This window comes from Schistosoma haematobium, chromosome 4 (assembly GCF_000699445.3).
Source record: "Schistosoma haematobium chromosome 4, whole genome shotgun sequence".
NCBI classification, from domain to species: domain Eukaryota; kingdom Metazoa; phylum Platyhelminthes; class Trematoda; order Strigeidida; family Schistosomatidae; genus Schistosoma; species Schistosoma haematobium.
This window is the reverse complement of record NC_067199.1, coordinates 2,707,125-2,733,002: the sequence shown is the minus strand read 5'-3', so window position 1 is coordinate 2,733,002 and position 25,878 is coordinate 2,707,125. Positions and strand designations below refer to the sequence as shown.

At 35.3% G+C, this 25,878-nt stretch overlaps 1 protein-coding gene across 2 annotated transcripts in view; it reads right to left on the bottom strand.

Annotated features, from left to right (window-relative positions):
* STK10_1 (serine threonine kinase 10) overlaps positions 1-25,878 on the bottom strand; it is a 61,762-nt gene that overhangs the window by 689 nt on the left and 35,195 nt on the right. The window contains exons 12-18 of one of the 2 annotated variants that reach the window (XM_051215467.1): positions 24,483-24,615; positions 14,843-14,959; positions 12,129-12,480; positions 10,410-10,555; positions 7,873-8,007; positions 4,737-4,973; positions 166-3,455 (exon numbers count right to left, since the gene is read on the bottom strand). In XM_051215467.1, the coding sequence (XP_051065973.1) occupies positions 3,195-3,455; positions 4,737-4,973; positions 7,873-8,007; positions 10,410-10,555; positions 12,129-12,480; positions 14,843-14,959; positions 24,483-24,615 (1,381 nt within the window). In that variant the 3' untranslated portion in view covers positions 166-3,194. Of the gene's footprint in view, positions 1-165; positions 3,456-4,736; positions 4,974-7,872; positions 8,008-10,409; positions 10,556-12,128; positions 12,481-14,842; positions 14,960-20,696; positions 24,616-25,878 lie in introns of those variants that run through there. The other variant, XM_051215468.1, reaches the window with a different exon arrangement.

The following is a 25,878-nucleotide window of genomic DNA, read 5'->3' as shown; positions in this document are numbered from 1 at the left end:
TCTGATCAGTATATTTTTCAGTCATATAGATTTATAGTTTCACAACTGATTCCGTACTATAATTACTTGTTTGTCATCTATTCACAACTGCAGTATTAATTACATGGTTATATCACATATGAACAGTACTATGAAAATACTTTTGAACAAATACTAGCAACTTACATAAATGTGCCTTGCAAGGCTGTTTCATATCTACAAAGTAACACAGATCGAATAAAAAAAAATATATCGTGCTAACAGTTCTCGTTTGAATAGGTATCATAAATCTGTGTAAAACTCATGTATTAATCATTGCAATAAGCACGAAAATGGGGGACGAAGTTAAAAGGATTCTTTAACCTATAAAACACATGGATTGTGAACTAATATTGTTTCAAAACGCTTATCCAATCTAACAAGTCTTCTTTGATTAAATTGTTCTTAAAAGAAATGATTTAACTCTGAAGCATAGTATCAAGACTGCTAGACAATAATCTGAAAAAGACATTGGGTGTTCATGAAATGAATTTGTAACGAGAACCAATATCCTGTGTTGTTAAAGTGAAATCTCTTTGCTATTTTAAAATAATCCCTCCATATGTCGGGATTGAACTAATTAAATCGATCATATTGGAAAAATGGCATTCTGGACTCATTGCTCAACAACAAAATAAAAACTAAATGATAAGAAACTCAATAAAGCACTGATTCTCACATCCAGTCTCCCGCTTACTTTTTGCTAATTTCGCTTTTCTAAAAGTGGCCAATAGACAGGAACTTCATTTGTGCAGATTAAAGCACACAGACACAAAATTAAACCCCTTTCAATATCCAGTTTTCAACAAACATATTTTCATTGAAATTGTCAACCGATAAATGTTAGACCATCACTGAAAACACAGGACAGTCGTTTCGTCCTACTACAGGACTTCTTAATAGTACACATCCATGAAAACCACGCGGGAGTCGAACTCAGTACCTTCGGTCTCGCATGTGAACGCTTAACATCTACACCACTGAGCTGACGTCTATCGGTGTTAATATCTAACTCCGACCAATCCACAATATTGCGCGACCATTTTCTATTGTCTTTGTTGGGTAACTGCTTCACAACCGACACGTTTGAACTCCACTGGTTTCAGCTTCTCATTAAAACCTCGGGGATTTCCTTCCAAAGCTAGTAACTTGTGGGGGATACCGAAAATCGTAGATGTGCACTGCTGTAGTCCCATACTAAAACTTTCTGCGTTCCAAATGATGGTCTAGCATTGGCCGGTTTATGATTTCAATGAATCTTAACAATCTCCACAATCCTATGTTGAAAACGGATCTCTAACTACCATAACGATCAAGTGAATTATTATGTATATGGGATATACTCGGAAACGTTTACAGTGTACATAACAGCACTACATTATAATTATTCACTCAATTGATTTGCGAGTACAACAATAAATCTTAGTAAAAGAGCAACAGAGGATGTAAACGCTAATTGAACGATTGAATGTGGAAAAAAGACAGTAGTCACAAAACGAAAGATAACACTGAAAAAAACAATTCAAGATGGATAGTGGCTAGCAGTGGAATCTAGGATGCGCGTTTCGTCCTATTTGTGACTCTTCAATCGGATGTACATGCATCCCAGAGTTGATTTTCAATGTGCAACTCGGACCCAGTACCGTTCGCTTCAAATGCCATCACATTATCCACTTAGTTACTGAATCCCAATAGCCGCTTACTTATGCAATAGGGTGAAATTTAAATTCACTTGGTACTTTTTTACTTGAACCTTCGCATAATATGCACATATACCAATAAGATACGGATCAATTACAGTCCTAAACATCAATGGGAATATTCAAAGAAACAATACCAAATGAATGAAATAATAATTTAGATATGCATTATTGTTACATTAGAGTTCTTTTTGTTATATCCTAGCAGAGAATAATTTACAAGTAACTTCTAAGAACTATTAGTGGACTAATATTATCTATATATTCTTATGGTATAACTATTCAGTAACTAAATTATATATATCTATATTCCTCTTATTATAAGCTTCATTTTGACCTATAGATTATTATGATATAATTTACTGTTCTTAAGTTATGTCGAGTTTATTGATTACTGTCTCCCACATTCACAGTCACATTTTGGTTTAATCATGTATAAATGCTATTTTCTATTACATGGTGTGATATGGCCTGTTTGACTGATAATATAAACCCAGTATGTTTGAAATAAATGGTATGTATAGTGTAAGCTGATATTGGTGTCCTTTGGACTTAGTTGTGAATGGGGTTAGACGAACAAAAGACCAGTTGAACATCATTGGTTTAGTATACAGTACAAGAGTGAATAAGTCATATTTCGATTGGCGAATCAAATTACATGATAACGAACTGGATGGACAAACTTAAAGCAATGATGGATAGTGGCTAGCAGTGGAATCCAGTTCGACGCACGTTTCGTCCTATTTGGGACTCGTCAGCTGGATGTACCTGCATCTCAGTGTTGATGTTCACTCTGGGACTCGAACCGCGGTACCATTTGCTTCAAACGCCATCGCGTTATCCACTCAGCTCTACTGATCAATTGCAGTCATAAACCATCTCAATGGGAAAATACAAGCCAAACTTAAAGTTACAATACTTTTCATCATTAAAAAAAGTTCTTTTTTATTATTCATTTATAAATGTAATAACAATTTCATTTTTTATGAAAAAAAAGAAACAGTCTAAAATTACAAAAACAAAATAATGCTGTTCTTAACAAAATAATAATGATTATCAATGGAAGACAGTTTAATCATTGGAAATATGTAAATACGAAAGAGATTGAATTGTACACGTACAAACACACACACACACGTAGACGTAGACATACTCTGAGCGTGAAGTGATGCTTGTTTGCTTTTTACAAGTAATAATAATAATAATAGTGTCTATAGTAATTGGATCATTTAAAAGTAGGATTATTTTTTCCTCTCTGTTAAGATCAAATTGGTAGAAGATTTCATGATGTGGAATAAGGTAACATATAAATTAGGCATAGGATGATAAAGTTATATCCGTGTACATTAATATATATCTATATAATTTGTGAAGTAATAATAATCACAACCGCAGGATTAAAAGAAGCGTGAATAAGATATTCATTGAATAAGTTTAAAATGATTAACACTATATAATGCTATTTAGTATGATAATTCACATTGAATCCGATGAACTTGTCTTATTATGATTCAAATCTGAAGAGAATAATGTAATCAATCGACTTGGTCGAGATTCTAATATATTACTTAATTTTGTATTCGAATTAGAAAGTGAACCCCAACGTAGATTTGTTAAACTTGATACAGGAATTGGTAATCTATGCCGATGAGATTTTGGACTATATGATCGATAATTATTATAATTTATTTTAAAAGAATCTTCTTTATATTCTTGAGCAAATTGTTCTTTCATTAACTATAATTCATTGAATAAAACAAAAGATCATTTAAAATGAGATAAGGAATTTCAGTACACACATATATATATATGGAGTGTTTATTTTGTTACATTGCTCAGTGGTCTAGAAGTTAAGCGTTCGCATGTGAGACTGATAGGTCCTGGGTTCGAATCTCGTGAGGCAGGATCGTGGATGAGCACTACTGAGGAGTCTAATCATAGGAAGAGACGGCCGTTATTTTGTTAAATAATTCAGCGAATATTTGTACAAAATGATGTAACTTTACTGTTATTTAGTCTATGTTGAGATCGTTTGAGATTTTCTTAAAAATGGAGGAAAATAATTTGTTCAGTTCTCATACAGATCTAGGAAACGACAGATCATATCGTATTTTTATTAGATAATTAAAGAGTTTATCACTAATTTTGTAAGATTGATAAGTGGTCTTGGGTGCTGTTGGAAGTATGAGGGCGCTTATCATTAACTTCTGGTCCTAGTCATGTTGGTAAATACAAGCTACTTGGTTGGGGTCCGCGTCACTATCGCAACCAATCGTTGGAGACTCTGGGTGACATGGGTCAGAATCGACCACAATAGAGTAGATGTATACACTCTTTGTCTTCCCTTAAACTATGAGATAAAGATTACTTCATATCTTTTTTTCTACCAACTAATTCTTTATTCCTGTCCTTATATACAATCTTTCTTTTACACATTATCACCACTGAATTAACTACTTCGATGAATTCGGTGTTCACCTTGTTGAGATAAGGCAACTTGGATCGATGCACATATGTGCCTGGTCCTACGTTGTATCTGACTGACTGACTGAAAACTTCGCGACGAATTAACTCGATTGGTCATGGATTTTCATTAGAACTTCGAGAATTACCTCTTGTAGCTAGTCACTAGTGAGCATATGATAATTATCAGTATAGGGTTGTGAAGATTGTTCAGTTTTGATTAAGATCTGTTGGTGCTTCCAGGTTTTCAATGGTGATCGTTTCACGATCTTAATCAAAACTCAACAATCTCAACAAGCCTATAGTGAAGATTAAGCATGTATTACTAGACTGTCGTTAAATATTTTAGAATACAACCTGACATAAATTACATTTGCCGGAAAAAAATTTATGTGCCCAAACTTGATCCAGTATCAAGATGCCCAAATAACAACAGGAGATGCACGGGGTTTTAAACTTACAAAAATCAAGCCAAATTATATATTTTCTTCATATTGAAAATACACACAAATTAATCATAAAAGAAAAAAAAAATAATAAAGCACTTTAACTTACAGCTTTTATTCGAGGTAAAGATTCTGAATAGATACGCATTTCATTTTGATGTCGATTATCTAATTCTTGTAAACGTTTAGTCTCTTGATCAATTAAAGCATTACGTTTCTCAATGGTACTTTGTTCTAATTCTTGTAATCGAAAATGTATACTCTGTTCTAATTCATCCGTTTGAGCTTTATGTTTCGATTCTAACAATTCCAATTCTTCATTCATACGCTTTTGAGCTTCATTCAACTTATATTATAAAGTAAAATAAAAGATTACATACCAATATCATTCTATTACTTACAAGAAGATGATAACAGAGTAAGTAATTGTTATAACTTGTGGCTTGTGTGCCCTATTAATGTACAACGTAATGATATCGCCAATTAGAGAGCAGTGACTTATCGATCGGACAAATGACGCATGAAACCCATGCGAGCAGTCTAGAGCCCTTATCGGTCCTGCTTCCTGACTAACCCACACAGCCAGTTAAGTCCAGAACACCAATCTCAGCCTCTGTAATATCAATTATGTATTCCAAAAATACTGGGTTTATATACCAACCAAACAGACCACATCGTACCATAAAATAGGAAACAACATTTGTACAAGATTTAGCCAAATGTGGCTGTGAATGTGGGGAGGTAGTAATTAATGGACAGATCATAATTCAACAATGGTAAATGGTATAATAATAGTTCATAGGTCAAAATAAAATTCATAATAAGAGGAACATGAATATGAATAGTTCAGTTATTTGACAATTATACGATAAAAATATATGCATAGTACTGGTCCATAAATGGATCCCAAAAATTACCATTCATTATACTTATCGGGACATAACAGTAATCAAGAGTATGATAGTGTTAATAAGAGCTCAGATTTTCTAATCTTCGTCATAGTATGTTAGTTCTTTCTTTAGAAGATAACGTCGATAACATTTTTATGGTTCATATTTCCGTTATGAACTTTGGTACCATCTGATTGGTTGTTAACAATTTTAGTTTGCTAACATAGTCATGTGCACTGAAATTATTGTATAAACAGAGCCAATCCATTTCAATGTTTAACTTTTGTTCGGAATATAAAGCTATTCTGAAAGTGCCATTTTCTCTCTCATTAATGTGTACATTTTTAATGTTGGAGCGATATTGTGTATTAGTTACTGTTCTAACGAATATGTCATAGAAGTCGTTCATAAATAGCAATTATCGCAAGGCTCGATTGGAAACCTTAATCATAATCATCTTTATTGAAACTGAGACAGCGGCAACACGGGTAGGATTATGTAAATGAACATGGATAAGGTGATGACTTTATACTTTACATAATTAGGAAGAGAAGCAACAACTGTTATATCGGAAGGAGATCAAATTACGGGTAACCTCCGGGAACTATTTATAGACTTATTGTAGATACATTCTTATGGTATAACTGTTAATGAACTAAATCATATGTATATTCATATTCCTTTTGCTATAAGCTTCCATTTGATCTATGGGCTACAATTATACGATTTACTATTCTTAAGTTATTCCCAATCTATTAGTTACAGTCTCTCACAATCACAGCCACTTTTTGGCTTGAACTTGTATAATTATTTTTATTTTATGGCGTATTGAGGTCTTTATTTCTGAAATACATTATTACTACAGTGGATGCTGGGATTCTGTTCTCGACTAAAATGGACTGGGTTGGGCGAAAAGAACCAATAAGGGACTCGGAGTTGACTAAGCTGCTCGTACTGGTTAACGCATCATTGGTTTGGCACAGCGCCAAGGTCGTATAGGTCGGTGTTCTAATTGGCAATTAAGTCACGTAATAACTAACGGCAAAAGTCATAACAACAACCAGTTAACTCATATTAAGAAACAGATAAATTATTGTAACTATACATGGAATCAATCCCACCTATAGTAAAGTTTGTATTACAGATAAAACAACTGAATTTTAAAAACAACTGACTTTCATATACTTCCGTTTGTTTTTTTAAACATTTGTCCTTGAATCGCTTGGACATCGAACCCAGAGAACTTAAGCACCATGAAGATTATATATGGACAGGACTAGCAGAAGCCTATGTCTGTGAGTGCCTTTGGGCCGAATCGTCGAAACATTTGTGTATTTGAATAGCTACGTCATTTATTGGCAGCCCAGATGGCCAAGTGGTTACGTCTCTGACTGTGAAGCTGGGTGACACGGGATCGAATCCGTCAGGGAGCACCAGTTCCCTCAAGATTACAGGCACACCTTGATGAAGAGTGCCCCCAAATGTCCTGGTATGGCCAAGAGTGGGGAGAGTCCGCTCCCCCTCTCGAAATGCTCTCACGTGGCCACGTGCGTATAACCAATGTCAGAGGAGTCCTACCCACTGCTTTCTCGCGGCATTAATGTTGTTTACGAAATTGAGGACGAAAAGCGAATGTCCGGCGCTTTAACAGGGTTGGTGGACACGGAGGATTCATCTAGGAGAGTTGGAAGACCCTCATCCCAAACCACTGGTGCACATGGGCTCCAGTATCCTGAAGGAATAAATGGCGTATAAACCAATCGTTGGTCACCGGCTACCATGGGACTGCATCTCCTGAAGTTGCTCCACTGCCTTGTGGATCAGACTTTTAGGTCAAAGGCTCCGGATGTGGCCCCCTAAGAAATCCACCTGTTTCGGTTTGGGCACCCGGGCAGTATCCCAGCCTTCACACAAATCAAATGAGATTCGTATGGCGCATATGTATTTGGTGCCTCTTTGTATCAATCTCTATGTGTTCAAGTAATAAATAAATAAAATACGTCATTTATCGGCATGGCAAATAAGATCAATGTACGTATAGAAATGCCATAACGAGTTACGCCTATCTAGGCTATCTCTGACATCTCCAATCAAGTATACAACACAAAAAGAAGTTTTGTTGTATGTTCGATGAAAGATATTACAACTTTAGGTTTCTGATGGCTGATTTGTTTAGTTTCGTAGGAAAACTCTTCCAAAAGATGTTTAATTTCTAATGCAGACTAATGAAAATTCAACTTGTAACTTGAGTACACAAACATGATACAAATCAAATCGTTACTAGATTATTAGAAGAATAAGTAACTAGTTATTTTATTGGCGAGAAAAGCATCTTATCGACTGCTGATTGCTTACTTGGATGGTATTGATTCTAGATTGGCGTTGTAATGTCAGAATACTACGTTTGTTAACAGACTTCATAGATTTTATACAATTCTTTCTCTCTATGGAATGAATTGTTTGAAGTTTACTTCGTTCCATGTTGATTGTCTAAAATGAAAATGGGCAGAATAAAAAACAACTAAATATCGTTACATAGATGTTCATTCTGTGGTTACACAGTAAAATGAAATACAACTGGCTAATATCAGTAAACGATATTGATCTAGTAAGTGATTGGTGAAAATGATCTTGAAGAACTGTCTTGGATCTATATGCAAAATTTACATCTCTGTGGGGTATGTCAATTTCTGTTTCAGTGGTATTCTAATGAACGAGAACATATATGGGGACAACCAACATAATTTCAATACAAAATTACAGGGTTGTTTCGTCAAATGTTAAGACCATATGTTCAATATTTCATTTTCAAATCATTTATCAATTGTCTCAAACTTCATCCCTTCATTGCCATAAAAATTACTTGCTGTTCCTGTTCTATTCAATCTTTCCAACCTTCTGTTGCCACTTCTGATTAGTATTTATATACTACTTATATTGATATAAGTAGCATACATCATAGTATTACTATTCTAAACATGAATATACAATTACTTATAACAGCGACTGAAGATTATAAATAACACTTTCCAATTGTTACAATATTCATTAAAACTAGTCTTCTTCTATGTCTAAAATCAATTTTCCTGTAGACGAAAACGAAATGATTTATCACCTTTCAATCTTCCACTCTAAGAGAACATTGTTTCAATGAGGAACTATCTCTAATCTTATAGTTTCATACTAAAATGGCTTAAACAATGATATTTATTGAGACTAATAAAAGTGAATATAATTCAAGCAATCAACCATTATTTCTATAGATATACAATCTAAATTGTTATTATGTTGAAATAAACATAAAGCAAAAGCGAACTTCTCAAATGATCCTATTCGAAGTTACTGTTTATATATTTGTCTTCAGTATGATGTTGTGGAGATTGTCGAATTTCATTGAAATTATTATTGTTAAATATTTAAACCAATATATTTAGTAGTAGCCCTCAAATGAACTGGTACGACTGAGGGGTAAGGAGAGTTCGTTTTCTCTCTCTAGATGATCTCACATGACCACGTGTATACAATCACAAACACGGAAGTCATACTCATTACCTTATCATACCACATGAGTTCTTTAGGAAGTTTACAGGACAAAAACGAATTTCCGGTGATTTAACCGCATTAATGGATGAGGAGAATTTACGGAGGAAAGTTGGAAAACCCTCATTCTAAACCAATGTTACACATAGGCTGTAGGATCATGAAGGAACAAATGGCGTATAAACCTATTGTTGGTCACCGGCTACCATGGGACTGCATCTTCTAAAGTTGCTCTACTGCCTTGTTGATTAAACCTCGGGGAGTGACCCCTTAAGTAAACTACCTGCTTCGGTTTGAGCAGCCGGGCAGTATTCCAACCCTCACACAAATCGAATGATGAAGTATGGTGCATATATTATCTGGTGCCTCCTTGTATTCATGTTTGTGTTTAAATAAATAAACTTGTACTACTCCTCTACTTGTAATTTTCTGTTTGATACATAAATGATTGTTGTGTGTTTTATCTTGTCTAAATTATTGTTAATTTATTTCGGAGCTCTTCCATTTATACCCATATTGTAATTTCTTAATTCTATTGATAAGTGGTCGGAATTTCGCTCTATATTATACTGTATGAATGATTCAAAAATTCGAACTGCATCGTTGAAAACTGATTTGTTGTATATTCTGGCTACCGAGTGAGTGAGTATATGCAACTGCATTCTGTACTAATAGATATTTAGTTTTACTCTCGGCTACTATCTCACATTTAACGTGTCGTTGATTAGACGAAGGTCATTGATACTAGATAGACAGTCTAAACGAGCCAGTCAACACTCAGATTAGAGCAATACAATTGCTCTCCTCTCTTATAGTTCAATATCACGGGCTTGAATAACTAAACAAGGAAATCTGTTTATTTTCATCGACAGATCAAAAAGATTCCCTGTTTATTAGTTTGATTATTCGACAATCAAACAATAGTTCTCAAATTAGAACCAATTGTTCACCTACTTTGAAATGTCCAATGTGAAAAATATTAGTAACTACATCACACCAAAAGCCTAGCACTTGGTATTCTCAATGTACGATCACTGTAATTGATTGATAAAATGTTTATAAAATTCATTTATCTCTTGAGTTATATTGACAGATTTACAGAACTAATGTAGATGGATCTAAGTGATCCTTTTATTGTATTACACACACACACACGCATCTCTCATCATCTGTCTATAATAATTGTCTCAAAAATATATATTCAAAAGCAATCTCGTATTTTACTTGTTATATTCTAAGGCGAATTAAGTTGATAAATATATATGAAGCGAAGTAGGATATCTATTTACTTCATCAGTACCATTATTATCCGATCACTATGGTGTCAGATAAAGAGGTTATTAAAAAAATACCTGTTTCAATTCCGTTAATTCAAGTTCCGATCGACCAGTTAATTGTTCACGTTTAATCATAAATAAGTCTAGTTGACGATTTCTATCCAATTGATGTTTCATAGATAAAAAACGATGTTCCGTTCTCCATTTATCTTCTTCAAAATCTTTACAATTGATTGTTTGTAAGGCAGACGGTTGTGTTAATAAAAGGAATTAAAAGATGAAACGGTATGGTACATTAAAATAGGGAACATGATAAAAGCTGAATATGGTAAAGTAATACTATCTACAAAACATCTGAAGAATATCAACGTTAAACATATATTGAATGGTTAGTCGGTATACTGTCCCACTTTAATGTTACAGTATGATTAAGAATAAAGGGTTCTTTATTTGTTTTTTTCAAAACCCTGAAGTATCTAGATCACCTTCTAAGAACGTTCTGTCTAATGCCTATAAGAAGAATTTATTTCCCTGGTATACTATCATCATTAATGGTTGTATAAACATAATATTATGAATCCGAAAAATAGACCTAAATAACACAAGTGAATATGTCGCACGCAGAGATGGCATTAATTCATCAAGTCAATAGCCATTGGGTTGAGCTGTATCAAGATGCGGAAACCTTTCGGTTAAAGCCCATGAGAAAATCGTAGCTTCTAGCTGGAAACTTTAGGTGACATGGCTTTTGATTGATATCAATATATATATATATATATATATATATATATATATATATATATATATATATATATATATCCCTTCAAAATGAAACCGGATAACACGTAGTTCATAGGCTTATAGACTGATTATCCATATAACGTTTACATTTTCTCTATATGTATGTTAACCTGGTACCCAATCGATTTTTTTCAATAACAGACAATAAAATTGAAATTAATTGTTGATTGACTTGTAATTAAATATCACATCAACCAGTCCTCAGTGCTTATCATATTCTGTAGGATAATACTGAGTAGTATAGAATAGTACCTTTTTAACGTCTGAAAGTATAATATAGTTTTATTACTTACTTTTTAAACAGGATGAGCTAAAAGGTCGTTTAGTGGTTGTCTCTAAGCTGATGAGCATTTAACTGATTCAAAGACTGTTATTATGTGGTTGAAGGTAGTTGCTAGAAAATTCTGCCTGATTTAGGTTTAGTGCCACTCATTAGCAAAGTGTACATCAAATCTCTTGGGCAACTGATAATCTTTAATAGATTCGATTGAAATTTACCCGAATATAAATTCTGAGGCGTTATCATTAAACTACTCAAGTGAAGATTTTCCACCTTTATGACTTAGATATTCATATTAACTGATCACTGAGTAGTGGTTGATATCATGTTTGTCTAGTTCTAAATCCTGATCAAATTACAATGGAATTCTAGTGAGAAGCCGTGACCAGTAGAGTTCAACCAGGTCTGTTAGACATTAACACCGTTGGATGCCCGCCGGCCGGCTCAGTGGTCTACAGGTTAGGCGTTCGCGTGCGAGATCGATAGGTCCTGGGTTCGAATCTCGCGAGGCAGGATCGTAGATGCTCACTGCTGAGGAGTCCCATACTAGGACGAGTTGACCGCCCAGTACTTCCAGGTTTCCAATGGTGGTCTTAGCTTCAATTGACTCATGAATTCAACTATTAAATTACAATGTGACCACCAGTAAGGCTTAGTAACAAGTTCCCTCTAATTAAAGATATATATATTTGTTTACTTAGAAAAATACTTACTTAATCTTAATGTATGAATTTCATTTAAATATTCTGAATGTATTAAATTTCGACGTTTATTATATTCATTATGTAAATCATAAATACGACTATTCATACGTGATTCTTGATTTTCACGAAACAATGTTAAACGTTGAGAAACAAGTGAATTATTATGATCATTGTTATTATTATTATTAGTGGAATGATTTGATTTTAATGAAGTTAATGATGAATTTGATTTAATATCATAATTAGATGATTGAATATGATCATATTTATTAAGATCACGTTTAGCAGCTTTACGCATAGCACGATCATATGTATCAATTTCACTTTTTAAACGATCTTTAAATGTACGCTCTTCTTTAGACTAGAATAAATAAAATAAAATAATAATACTAAAACATTAATACGGTTTTTTTTAAAAAAAAACTGAATTTCATTAAGGTATGCGAGTGTAGTAGTAGTAGTAGTAGTAACCTCTGTATCAGTAAGCTTCAATATACACAAAAGAAAAAGGCAAAACACGAAGAACATCAACTCAATCACACTTGATGGAGAAACTCTGGGACAAGTTAAATCTTACAGCATCATCGATCAACAAGGAGAATCTGATGCAAACATAAAGGCAAGGATTAGCAAAACAAGGACAGCATTCTTACAGTTGAAGAATATATGGAACTCAAAACAACTGTTTGTCAATCAATATCTAAGTAACAATCTTCAACATGAACATCAATACAAACCTATTGTATGGAGCTAAAACTTCCAGAACTATTACAAGTATCATCAAAAAAGTACACGTAGTTACAAACAATTGTCTACGCATGATACTCAATGTCCGTTGGCCAGAAACCATCATTAACAGACTACTATGGGAGAGAACAAACCAGAATCCAGATTAAGAGAAAAATAGGAAAAGGTGCTGGAAGTAGATAGAATATACATTGCGGAAATCACCAAATCGAATCACAAGGCAAGCGCTAACTTGGAATCCTGAAGGGAAACAGAGAAGAGGAAGGCCAAAGAACACACCGCGTCAGGAATCAGAAGCAGATATCAAAAGGACAAATAGCGATTGGATAGGATTGTCCAAAACAGAGTTGAATAGAGAATGCTGATGGGCGGTCTATGCTCCTCAACGAGGGGTAACAGGTGTAAGTAAAAAAATGTTTTTAAGAGAAATAAAAAAATGAGTATGAGTTATGTGGTTGAAGACGATGGACAACAAGTATTGGACTAACATCAATACTTATTAACAAGCCATATAGTTAATATTCAAGAAAATATTTTCTATGTAGCATAATAATACATTTCACCTTCATTAGTAATGAGATATTTACATTACTTGATCATTTGTAATAATAAGTAGTTACAACGAAACTCAGTTAGTCAGTAACAACGTAGAACTTCGTACGTAATTACATCAGTTCGAGTTGACATACCACATTACCACACACACAAACAATTGTCGATTCAAATCCCATAATGGTAGAGGCACTAAACCTATAAGCAGTAACTCGAAACAATGGAGTTTGAAAATGTTATTCAAGGAGTATAATCCGGTGAAATCAATTTCGAAAGAGAACATTAACAGGGACATAAAGAATTCAGAAGATTAGAATTTCAGAGAACACAAAGAGTGGATGCACCTGCGCCATTACAAACCATTTTCAGCCATGTCATTCAAGGTCTCTAATCATCGGTTGCTATCGTCTCGCAGATCCCCACAACCAGATAGTCTACACCTACCAACATCACTCAGTCCACTTGTCGATCACTTCATGGATTTCTGACATGTTTTCGTTTGGCAGCTCCCAGCTTTCTCCCAACCTACTCCTACACCATAGAACATCACAAGTCCGGGCAGTTGGTGGTTGGGCATACGTAACACATGTCCCAGCCATCCCAGACAACTCATGAAGTTTCACTACTTCAACAATTCATTTGCCATTCTTACCTAATACCCGTTTCCGAACAACTACATTACTTACTCAGTGGTCCCAGGATATACAAACAATGTTTCGAGCACACCTATGATCGAGTACTAGTAACCTACGTATATCCTGTACTCTTACCGACCATGTTTCACTGCCATAAAGTAGGACGAACGAACTGCCGGACAGTAAACCCGTCCGTTAGTTGGTAGACGGATATCTTGCTGGAGTCATAAGTGACGCAAGTTGGCAAACTAGGTCGAAACTAAGGATTAAAAATCATGGTATAAAGAACTACAAATCATGAGTATTTGTAGGGATAAAAGATAAATATATGATAATTCATTGGATTAATTATCATCTCTTTATTAATAACGCATTAAATATGTATTTGTATTAAGATGGAAATGAATTATTCGACCACCACAGGCTAATGGATACGATCCTGAAGCTATAAGTTATCCTCCTTAGCATTTTTTTAACTATACAATTTTAACAATTTTTTTTATCAGAAGGGGTTTTGTGGATATTATAGTAATTTCAATAGTTGAAATCATGAGTCAATTGAAGCTAGACCACCATTGGAAACCTGGAAGCACTGAATGGCCGTTTCGTCCTATTGTGGGACTCCTCAGCAGTGGGCATCCACGATCTTGCCCCCGCAAGGTTCGAACCCAGGGCCTATCAGTCTCGCGCGCGAGCGCTTAACCACTAGATCACTGAGCCGGCATCCAACGGTGTTAACGTCTAACTTCAACTATTTTTTTTATTACAAACTACCGAATGTAAACTTACAGTTTCTGATCGAATACGTTTCATTTCCACTTCGAATTCTTTATCTAATCGTTCCATTTGTAATTTATAATTACGTATAACAATTTCCATTTTATGATCATAGGTTTTTGTCAATGTCTATACATAGAAAAAAAAATTCAATGAAAAATAGTTCAATATTTCATAAACATTTAATGTGAATTCTGAAGTTTTTGTGTGTAAGGTGGTGATATGACTACATGGTATAGAAGAAACAATTGAGAATTCCTAGTTCATCAAGACTTCCTAGTTGAAGTTGTACAGTAGTATGACGACTTTGTCGTACATGGCTTCAATTAGAAGTCAATGACGGTTTTGTTATAGATTCTCTACATAGTTCTATATAAACATAAAATGAAACCTTTCAAATGAAAGACACCTCTATTGTTTGGTTTCTTACTGAGAATATATCTTTTAACAAACACTATGCTAATTTACCACTTCATGATTACCTAGTTTTTTGTAGTCACCGGACTTCATCCATCAAGTTGCAGTATAAATATTACTATAAGGAATTGGAAGCCCTGTATACTTAGTTTGGGGGTAATAGAAATTATATGAATCAATTGTGATTAGCTTTCAAAAATCTCTAAATCAGATGCATCGATAAAGGTATTACCATATCGAGAAATGTTACTCCTCGCTTATACGACAATCAAACGACACCTACTTATTGCACATGTTTCCGAAAAATTTCAAAGGAAGAAGAACTGGAAGTGGATAGGACACATATTGAGGAAAGCACCCAACTATGTCACAAGGCAAGCCCTAACATGGTATCCTTAAGGCCAAAGGAGAACAGGAAGACCAAAGAACACATTACTTCGAGTAATGGAGACAGACATGAGAAGAATGGAAAACAACTGGATAGAACTAGAAAGGAAGGCCCGGGACAGAGTGGGTTGGAGAATGTTGATCGACTGTCTATGCTTCACTGGGAGTAACAGGCATAAGTAAGTAACTGACTGAAAAATTCGCCTTATTAAAAAGTTGGATCCCTATTAACAAAACATTGTCACATCATAGTGATCATTATCTCCTGGCTTCATAAAAGTATTTGAACAGTTCACATTTCAATCAATTCCCATTGATCGACAACAGATATTCAATGCAATTAAGATTATATCTTCAACTTCTCTGTATCTAAATTTTTGTATATACAGGAAATAGTGTGAAACATTTTACAGTTGAGATGATGAAGAAGATTTTTAGCTCACGTGGATGATTTCGATGGAGTATTGTACTCTGAGCTGGGTGATTTGGTCGTGTACGACCATCAAAAACGCTTTACAGTACAAAGAAGGTTATAGATAGTTCGTGTTGAAAGATAACAAAATTTACTTGATTTTTAATTTTGATGATATATTCATAATATCTTTTTATAATATCTTATATAACTAGTTGGATGAGACTATGAATTTATGGATGACATTTGAGCGACGCCAAACTGACCTTGAGAGTGTCCACCTGATAACTAGGACCAAATGAATGTTATTAATTAGTGTGACGAATTTGAATTATGATTTACAGTTGATGGTTAAGGTTATGAATTAGACTTAAGGTCTTCATTACGAACCGACATGAGTTATAATACCAAAACTCTATTTACCCAAATGGATGAGTGAACTTCACGCCAAAATCCAAGACCTGTTATCTTACACGTGATTGGTTGGTCCATAAATCATAGTCTCGCCATTACAGTCATATCTGTTTTGAATTGCCATATGATATTCTTGTTCGAATACTGTCGTTAAATATCGACTTTGAAATACACAATTTGATTAACTCGATTCACATACACATGCAACTCAGAAAATTATATGTGGTTTATGTATGAGCGAAATGTAGATCAAAAGTTTGGAGAAATAAAACACACACGATCCCGCTCGCGGGACTCGAACCCAGGGCCTTCGGTCTCGCGCGCGAACGCTTAACCTACTGGACCACTGGGCCGGCATCCAACGGTCCAGTAGGTTGAGCGTTTGCGCGCGAGATCGAAGGCCCTGGGTTCGAATCCCGCGAGCGGGTCGTGGATGCGCACTGCTGAGGAGTCCCGCAATAGGACGAAACGGCCGTCCAGTCCTTCCAGGTTTCCAAAGATTGTCTAACATCAATCGGTTCATGATCTCAATCAAAAACTTAATAATCTCCACAACCCCTATACTAGTAAATACAACATAATTCGCATTGTTTGATGGTTACAGAATTGATGTAATAGGTTATAAGAAATAGTCTTTTCGTTATAAAATGAGTCTTCTTCAAGTTTGTCTGAAATTCTCAGATAAAATCGATGATTTATAGAGACGACTAAGACAGAACTAGCATTAGCTAGAAAATAATTATTGTATTATATACCACGAATAGGCTAAAGTTCGGAATATTGAATTTTGGACTTTGATCTGAAAGAATTTTTTTTTACAACACAAAAACGTAAACTACTTGCATTCAGCTAGATATGAGATGAAAGATGTGAACTCTACAGTCCTCAAACTGAATTGCTGTACAATAACTCCCTTAATTTATATAATCTGAGCACTATCAACTCAGCAAAATAATTTAATGACAGTCAGTCAGCTACAACGTAGGACCAAGCATATATGTGCTTCGGTTCAGGTTGCCATACCTCATTAGCACAACAAGATGAACACCGGATTCATAGGAGAGGTTAGGTCAAAGGTGGTAATATATAGGAGAAAGATTGCATATAAGAATATAGTATAGGAAGAAAGAATTAGTTAGTAGAAGGAAAGATATGAAGTGGTTTTAATCTCTTAGTTTAAGGGAAGACAGGGAGTGTATACCCTACGCCATTGTGATCGATTCTGAGCCATGTCACCAAGAGTCTCCAGCCATTGGTTACGAAAGTCACGCGGACCCCAACTAAGTAGTCTGCATCTACCAACATGGCTCAGACTATAGGTTAGTGACTTCAAGCACTGATGCCACGTTTTGGTTTGGCCGCCCCTTACTTTCTTCCAACCATCTAAGTTAATGACAAGAATAATGATAAAAATAAAACACTGAGAAATACAAAATGCATGAAACAAAAATAACCAAAAAAATCATTAAAGTGTCACTTAAAAACACAACCCAGTAAAATTCGTGTTTCAAGAGTTAGAATAGAATATTTCATACAAGGAGATGATGAAACGCTTTAGACAAATTCCTTGAAAACTGAATAAAATACATCATCCGATTCTAATTTAATGTCAAGATCCATTTCAATCTTATGTGATGTTTCAAGTACAGAATATCAAGAAATACCAAAACACAAATGAAGTCTATTACTCAGTTATTACTTTAGATAATATAAGTCTACAACAACAAAATTATCTTAAAAATCAGGTCATTCTTAAATGATAACAATCATCAATAATATTACAGTTATGATGAATACATTAATATCGTAAATTGATTGAAGTAAAAAAGTGTACATCATTGAATATAAATTTATTGAACTCATCTCCAACTTTTATCATAGTTTCAGTTCTTGATAAAAAAATTCAGTGTGTACTATTGAGTACACTCATTTCAACGATGAACTAAATCACTACGTAACTTCGTGACAAGTTTCATTGAAATTTTTCTTTAATGACCATATAGTCAGTCAGTAGAAACGTCGAACTCCGTAATTACATCAATTCGAGTTGCCATACCACATTACCACACACACAAACAATTGTCGATTCAAATCCCATAATGGTAGAGGCACTAAACCTATAAGCAGTAACTCGAAACAATGGAGTTTGAAAATGTTATTCAAGGAGTATAATCCGGTGAAATCAATTTCGAAAGAGAACATTAACAGGGACATAAAGAATTCAGAAGATTAGAATTTCAGAGAACACAAAGAGTGGATGCACCTGCGCCATTACAAACCATTTTCAGCCATGTCATTCAAGGTCTCTAATCATCGGTTGCTATCGTCTCGCAGATCCCCACAACCAGATAGTCTACACCTACCAACATCACTCAGTCCACTTGTCGATCACTTCATGGATTTCTGACATGTTTTCGTTTGGCAGCTCCCAGCTTTCTCCCAACCTACTCCTACACCATAGAACATCACAAGTCCGGGCAGTTGGTGGTTGGGCATACGTAACACATGTCCCAGCCATCCCAGACAACTCATGAAGTTTCACTACTTCAACAATTCATTTGCCATTCTTACCTAATACCCGTTTCCGAACAACTACATTACTTACTCAGTGGTCCCAGGATATACAAACAATGTTTCGAGCACACCTATGATCGAGTACTAGTAACCTACGTATATCCTGTACTCTTACCGACCATGTTTCACTGCCATAAAGTAGGACGGAACGAACTTCTGCGCAGTAAACCCGCCCTTTCGTTAATAGGCGGATATCTCGCTGACGACAGAAGTAACGCAAGTTGGAAAAAGCTAGTCGGGCCTTCGAATTACAAAATTAAATGACAGTAAATGATGAGATTGTATTTTATTTTATTGATTCCAATAAATTATAACTCCTATACAAAAACACGATTATTTTTTTGTATTTAGATAAAAGATTTTTAAAAAAAGAAAAGAAAAATGACAAACATTTTGTAGAATAATAATAATAATAATAAAAGAAGAAGATGAAAGAATTCATTCAGTTTCAAATCTTTTCATCAGTTGTATAAATAGATAAATAAACAATATACAACAACAACAACAACCTGAAATGATAAAGAAAAACAAACAGAGACAGATTGATAGATATAGAATTAATGAGAGAAAAAAAAGTATTTCTATACATAGTTCTACTGATGGAACTGTTTTCTTATGTATTACCTTTTCATATGTAAGTTTAGTTGCTGGATTTTTGTTGTTAACTAGGCCTGTAGCTCTTCTAGAGTTACTGCCGGTCCCAAGCCCGGGTAAAGGAGGAGGGTTGGGCATGGGGTTAGCGTCCCCATCCCGTAGAAAACTAACTCGCTAGAGAAACGCTTACCAGAAAAAATAATTCAAACCTTTTAAACTCTGCCCTGAAAGTTAGGTCTTCATTTAGAAAAACTATGATGCCTCATGGTGAAAGCCGAGTTCCTTCGAAAGCCACGACGTCGATACTCCTTCTGACAACCAGAGCAACCATTTATTTAGGCACATGGAACACTCGTAAAAGGTGGGAGACCGGGAGTCTTCCAAATTGCTGCAGAAATGAGGAGATACAACCTAGAGGTGCTTGGGATCATTGAAACACATTGGAGGCGAATTGGACAACAAAGGCTAAATACGGGAGAGATGCTACTACACTCCGGTCATGAAGAGGAAAATGCTCCACACACACAGGGAGTTGCTCTAATGCTGTCCAAAGTAGCACGAAATGCACTTGTAGGATGGGAATCCCACGGATCCAGAATCATCAAAGCATCATTCAAAACAAAGAAGGAGGGGATCACAATGAATATTATCCAATGTTATGCACCCACCAATGATACCAACGACGACATTTAAGATCAATTCTACGAGCGGCTGCAGTCAGTGATAGAGAAATGTCCAAGAAAGGACCTCACCATTCTAATGGGAGATCTAAATGCCAAAGTCGGAATAGACAACACTGGATATGAAGATATTATGGGACGACATGGACTGGGAGAAAGAAACGAAAATGGAGAAAGATTTGCAAATTTGTGTGCATTCAACAAATTGGTCATAGGAGGCACAATATTTCCACACAAGCGTATACACAAGGCTACATGGATCTCACCAGACCACACTACAGAGAACCAGATAGATCATATTTGCATCAACAAAAAATTCCGAAGGACAATGGAAGATGTGAGAACCAGGAGAGGTGCTGACGTAGCTTCAGATCACCACCTAGTTGTAGCCAATTTAAAACTGAAGCTAAAAAAGAACTGGACAAGTGGACAAACAGCACTACAAAGGTTCAATACAGCCTTCCTTCGAGATACTGGCAAACTCAATGAATTCAAGATAGCTCTCAACAACAGGTTCCAAGCCTTACAAGATCTACTGAAAGAAGAAACTACTATGGAGGACAACTGGAAAGACATCAAGGAAGCATTAACTTCAACGTGTCAAGAGGTTCTCGGTCTAAAGAAATACCATCATAAGGAATGGATCTCTACAGAAACACTGGACAAGATCAAAGAAAGGAAGAACAAGAAGGCAGCAGTTAACAACAGCCAAACACGAGCAGAGAAAGTCCAAGCACAAGCTGAATACATAGAAGCAAACAAACAAGTGAAGAGGAGCATTAGAGCCGATTGAAAGAAATACGTGCAAGAACTACCAACGACGACGGAAAATGCTGCAAGAGAAGGAAATATGAAACAGCTGCTTTACGATACAATGAAGAAACTAGCAGGGAAATATAGTAAATCAGAGAGATCGGTCAAAGACAAAGAAGGCAAGCCAATCACCGAAATTCAACAACAGCGTAACAGATGGGTAGAATACTTCGAGGAACTCCTGAATAGGCCGGCTCCAATGAATCCACCGAACATCGAAGCAGCACACATAGATCTTCCTATAGATGTCAACCCACCAACGACGGAAGAAATTAGAATGGCCGTCAGACAAATCAAGAACGGGAAAGCAGCAGGACCCGACAATATACCAGCTGAAGCACTGAAGTCAGACATCGAAGCAACTACAAACATGCTTCACCTTCTATTCAAAAATATTTGGGAGGAGGAACAAGTGCCGATGGACTGGAAAGAAGGGTACCTCGTCAAGATTCCAAAAAAAGGAGGCCTGAGCAAATGTGAAAACTACAGAGGCATTACACTACTGTCAATACCAGGGAAAGTCTTCAACAGAGTGTTGCTGAACCGGATGAAAGATGCAGTAGACGCCCAATTTCGAGAGCAACAAGCTGGATTCCGTAAGGATCGGTCGTTCACTGACCAAATTGCGACACTACGAATCATCGTCGAACAATCAACTGAGTGGAACTGGTCACTGTACGTCAACTTCATTGATTATGAAAAGGCATTTGACAATGTAGATAGGAGGCCGTTATGGAAACGTCGTCGACACTACAGAGTTCCTGAGAAGATTGTCGACATTATCCGGAACTTATGCGACGGACTACAGTGTGAGGTCGTGCATGGATGGTGGTTCACGACGATAGGCAAGCCCGACCACCATGTCGAGGTATTAGCAACGGTTGAAGCAATAGAGGATATAAGAAGTATGATGCATATTATCACAAATAATAAAGATATCATCAACATACTTGGAGAAATATATTTTTATTCTGTGTTTCATGTTTTCATTCTGCTTTTCCTAAGTTAACTATAAAAATATTGGCCATTACAATGATGTAATCTTTTATTTTATAATGATCAATGGCAATTATAATTTTCTAGTGACCAGTGGAGTTCAACCAAGTCTGTTGTGAGATAGTAACTCACTGAAGACAATGGTGGATATGTCGCTTAATTTCATGGATTAGTTGAAGTTAGACATTAACAACGTTGGATACCAGATTAGTGACATAGTGGTTAGGCGCTCACGCTCAAAACTCATAAGTCCTAGGTTCGGATCTCGCGAGGCGAGATCGTGGATGCGCACTGCTGAAGAGTCCCATGCTAGGACGAAATGGCCTTACAGTGCTTCCAGGTTTCCATGGTGGTCTAGCTTCAATTGACTCATGACTATAATTTCACTGTTTTCTCTTTCAAAACGTAAATACCACGTTAATCTTTGACGAGTTTCTATCCTATTCCATTTTTTTTCTTAAATATAATTTTCACTTCTGTTTCAAGTATTCATTTCAACCTCATTAACTAATCTATATCATACATTTCTTATCCATTTTAAGCTGTTTCCAGTCTATGTAATATGTTGCAACAATGATCACAACTCAGTTAGTTACATAATTAATAGGGTCATGCACACAATAAACTGAATTAGGAAAGAAACAAAAAAAATGGGTAAAGGAAAATTGGATAAGTTAGTTTATGAAAGGGTAAGAGCCTATGCATCATGGATCGAGTGCAACGCGACCTCGACCTTTTTTTTTTAAGATTGTGACAAAATATCATGTCTTGTTTTGTTCGTTTTTCATTCAACTAATCAAGTTAGTATAAGACAATCACATTTGCAACAAGAACAACAACAAAAAGATGTAACAAGTGATATAAATTACAATATAATCGAACCAATTACGTAACTGACTAGAATATAATTAGACAAAAAAATGAGTAAATTTTTTCATGTTAAGAAGATCAATTGAAATTTTTTAAAAAAAGGGGACGAAAGGTTTTACAAAACCAAAACAAAACAGACAAACTATCCTGGTTACTCGAGAAATGTTAAGTTCAGAAGTTTATTCGGTTGAATATAAAAGATATAATTTCAATGGTTAAGATCATGCGTCAGTTGAAGCTAGATAACCATGGAAAACCTGGAAGCACTGGACGGCCGTTTTGTCCTACTGTGGGACTCCTCAGAAGTGCGCATCAACGACCTCGCCCCCTGCGAGATTCGAACCCAGGACCTAATGGTATCAATCAACATATGCTCACTAGTGGCTGGCTTCAAGAGGTATATCCTGGAGTTCTAGTGAGAAATAGTGACCAGTGGAGTTCAACCAGGTCTGTTGTGAGATAGTAACTCACTGAAGACAATGGTGGATGTTTCGCTCAATTTCGTGGATTAGTTGAAGTTAGGCATTAACACCGTTGGATGCCGACTCAGTGGTCTAGTGGTTAAGTGCTCGCGCGCGAAACCAGTTGATCCTGGGTTCGAATGTCGCAAGGGGCAAGGTCGTGGATGCGCACTGCTGAGGAGTCACACAGTAGGACGAAGCGGCCATCCAATGCTCCCAGGTTTCCCATGGTGGTCTAGCTACAACTGAATCATGATCTTAACCATTGAAACTACTATAATATCCACAAAACCCATCTGATATAAAGGATATAAGGTAAATATCTAGATTCAATGAAAAGGAAAAATAGTTACATTAAAGATACATCGAACAGTACAAAGAGAGGTTTATAAGTGCGTATTCAGAATGTCAATTGATGAGGCACTGTTAGTATAAAAAAATTTCTGAGCAAGTTGCCCTAACAAAGCCTTTTTTTAATTTCAAGATTTCGTTAATATCTAAATTATGACTAACAGTAGAACCGATCAAATGCAAACTATATTCGCAATGAGGGAAAACTGAAAACCACTGTTAACATCTTCATACTCACTGAAGAAGATTGTGATTATTTGAATTCATTAGTTTAATAAATAATGAGTTTGGATTCGAAATAATAGGTACTGGAATGAAATTTCAGTATAGATATCAACATAGTGATCCAAGTACATGCAGGTGATATGTGCCAAGCAAGAAAAAATATCAGTCTTGGACTATATAACTAGTCACATTTCAAATAATTAAAGTGCCTATAAAAAAACAAATACCCAACAACCATTGGTTTAACTTTATACGAACTGAATTCGATTCATGAAGTGTATCATCTTAAGCACGTGAATAATTACACTAGACACAAATTTGTCAATATTTGCATTATACAACCTCATTGAGTATGAAAATCTTCAAATATTAAAATGATCTCTATGAAACAACAACAACAAAAGAGGAGGGAAAAAAAGCATGAATATCTATCCTTAACAACCGAAAAGAAGACCTACTGAAAATTCTGCATTCATTTTATTCTCTAATATATCAATTTGTTGTTGTGCACGTTCATTCAGTTCACGTGTTTGATGTGCTTCTTGTTTGGCTAATATTCTGAATGCACGTAAAGCAGCTTTACGTTTAATTCTAATAGAAATTTTTTGTTTTGTTTAGAAAAAGAAAAAGTAGAAAATTAGTCTAATAAAATGTTTTTTTTTAAATTTCAAAACGGTAACTGACTGATTAAGGCATATGTTTTTTAATAGTACAATAAAAGGACTTAGATACCAACTGCCCCATCCACCCACATAAAAATGTGTGATTGATTTAAAAAGATAAATTAATCGACATTTGACACCCAGGTAATATGGGAGAATAACAAATAACTAGGATAATAGGCTGCCGAAATTGATCAATTCGATTCTAGTTCATCTGTACTTGTAATCATTTATCAAGACCACATCTTAATCACATTCGGGAGGATCTACCTGAGTAGTTTATCTAATGCTGAAATAAGTGAATCATGTCATCGATTCTGTAACACGCAGCAAATAAAAGACATTTAGATCCTTTAAACAATCAAGTCAAAAACACTAAGAGATGTATTTCTTAAACTATTTTGAATTGTGCAAGTTTGGGTTATCCATATATATATATATAAACATTGGTACAAGGAGGCACCAAATACATATGCCCCACACAAATCATTCGATTAACGTGAAAGCTGGAATATTCCCCGTGCACCCTAAGCGAAGCAGGATTTTCATATTTATATAAAATAGTACAACTTTAAAATGAACTCTTATAAATGGATTTCTTTGATGACTTAATAGGCATATATTTGAACCGAATACATATATTACTTCATTTTTTCACCAGACAAGGAGAATTCAACTGTTACAAAGTGATAAGAAAATGAACAAAAATAGGTTAGTATCAAGTATACAGAAGTTTATTAGGGCAGTAAACTGAGTAAATTTGAGTCAGTGTTGTGAATTTTAAGCCGACAACATCTAATAACCTCAATAAATTATCCTGAACGTCGTACAGACTTCAATAGGAAATAATATATCTTCACATTAGGAAAAAAAAGCTTCATATTGACTTATATTCTATCAGTGTTATTTATTAATTTCTGAAATTTGTATTATTTCTCCCTTTACAAAAATTTTGTTTATCCTTAATTTATCAGATATTGTTCCTGTTAATCGTATTGACGGTGAGACTATAATTTATGGAAGACCTTTGAGCGACGCTAAACTGACCTTGAGTGTCTACCTAATAACTAGGATCAAATGAAGTTTGGATGCCGATCGCCTCAGTGGCCTACAGGTTAAACGTTCACGTGAGAGGACGAGAGGTCCTGGGTTAGAACCTCGCGGGACAGGATTGTGGGTGAGCACTGCTGAG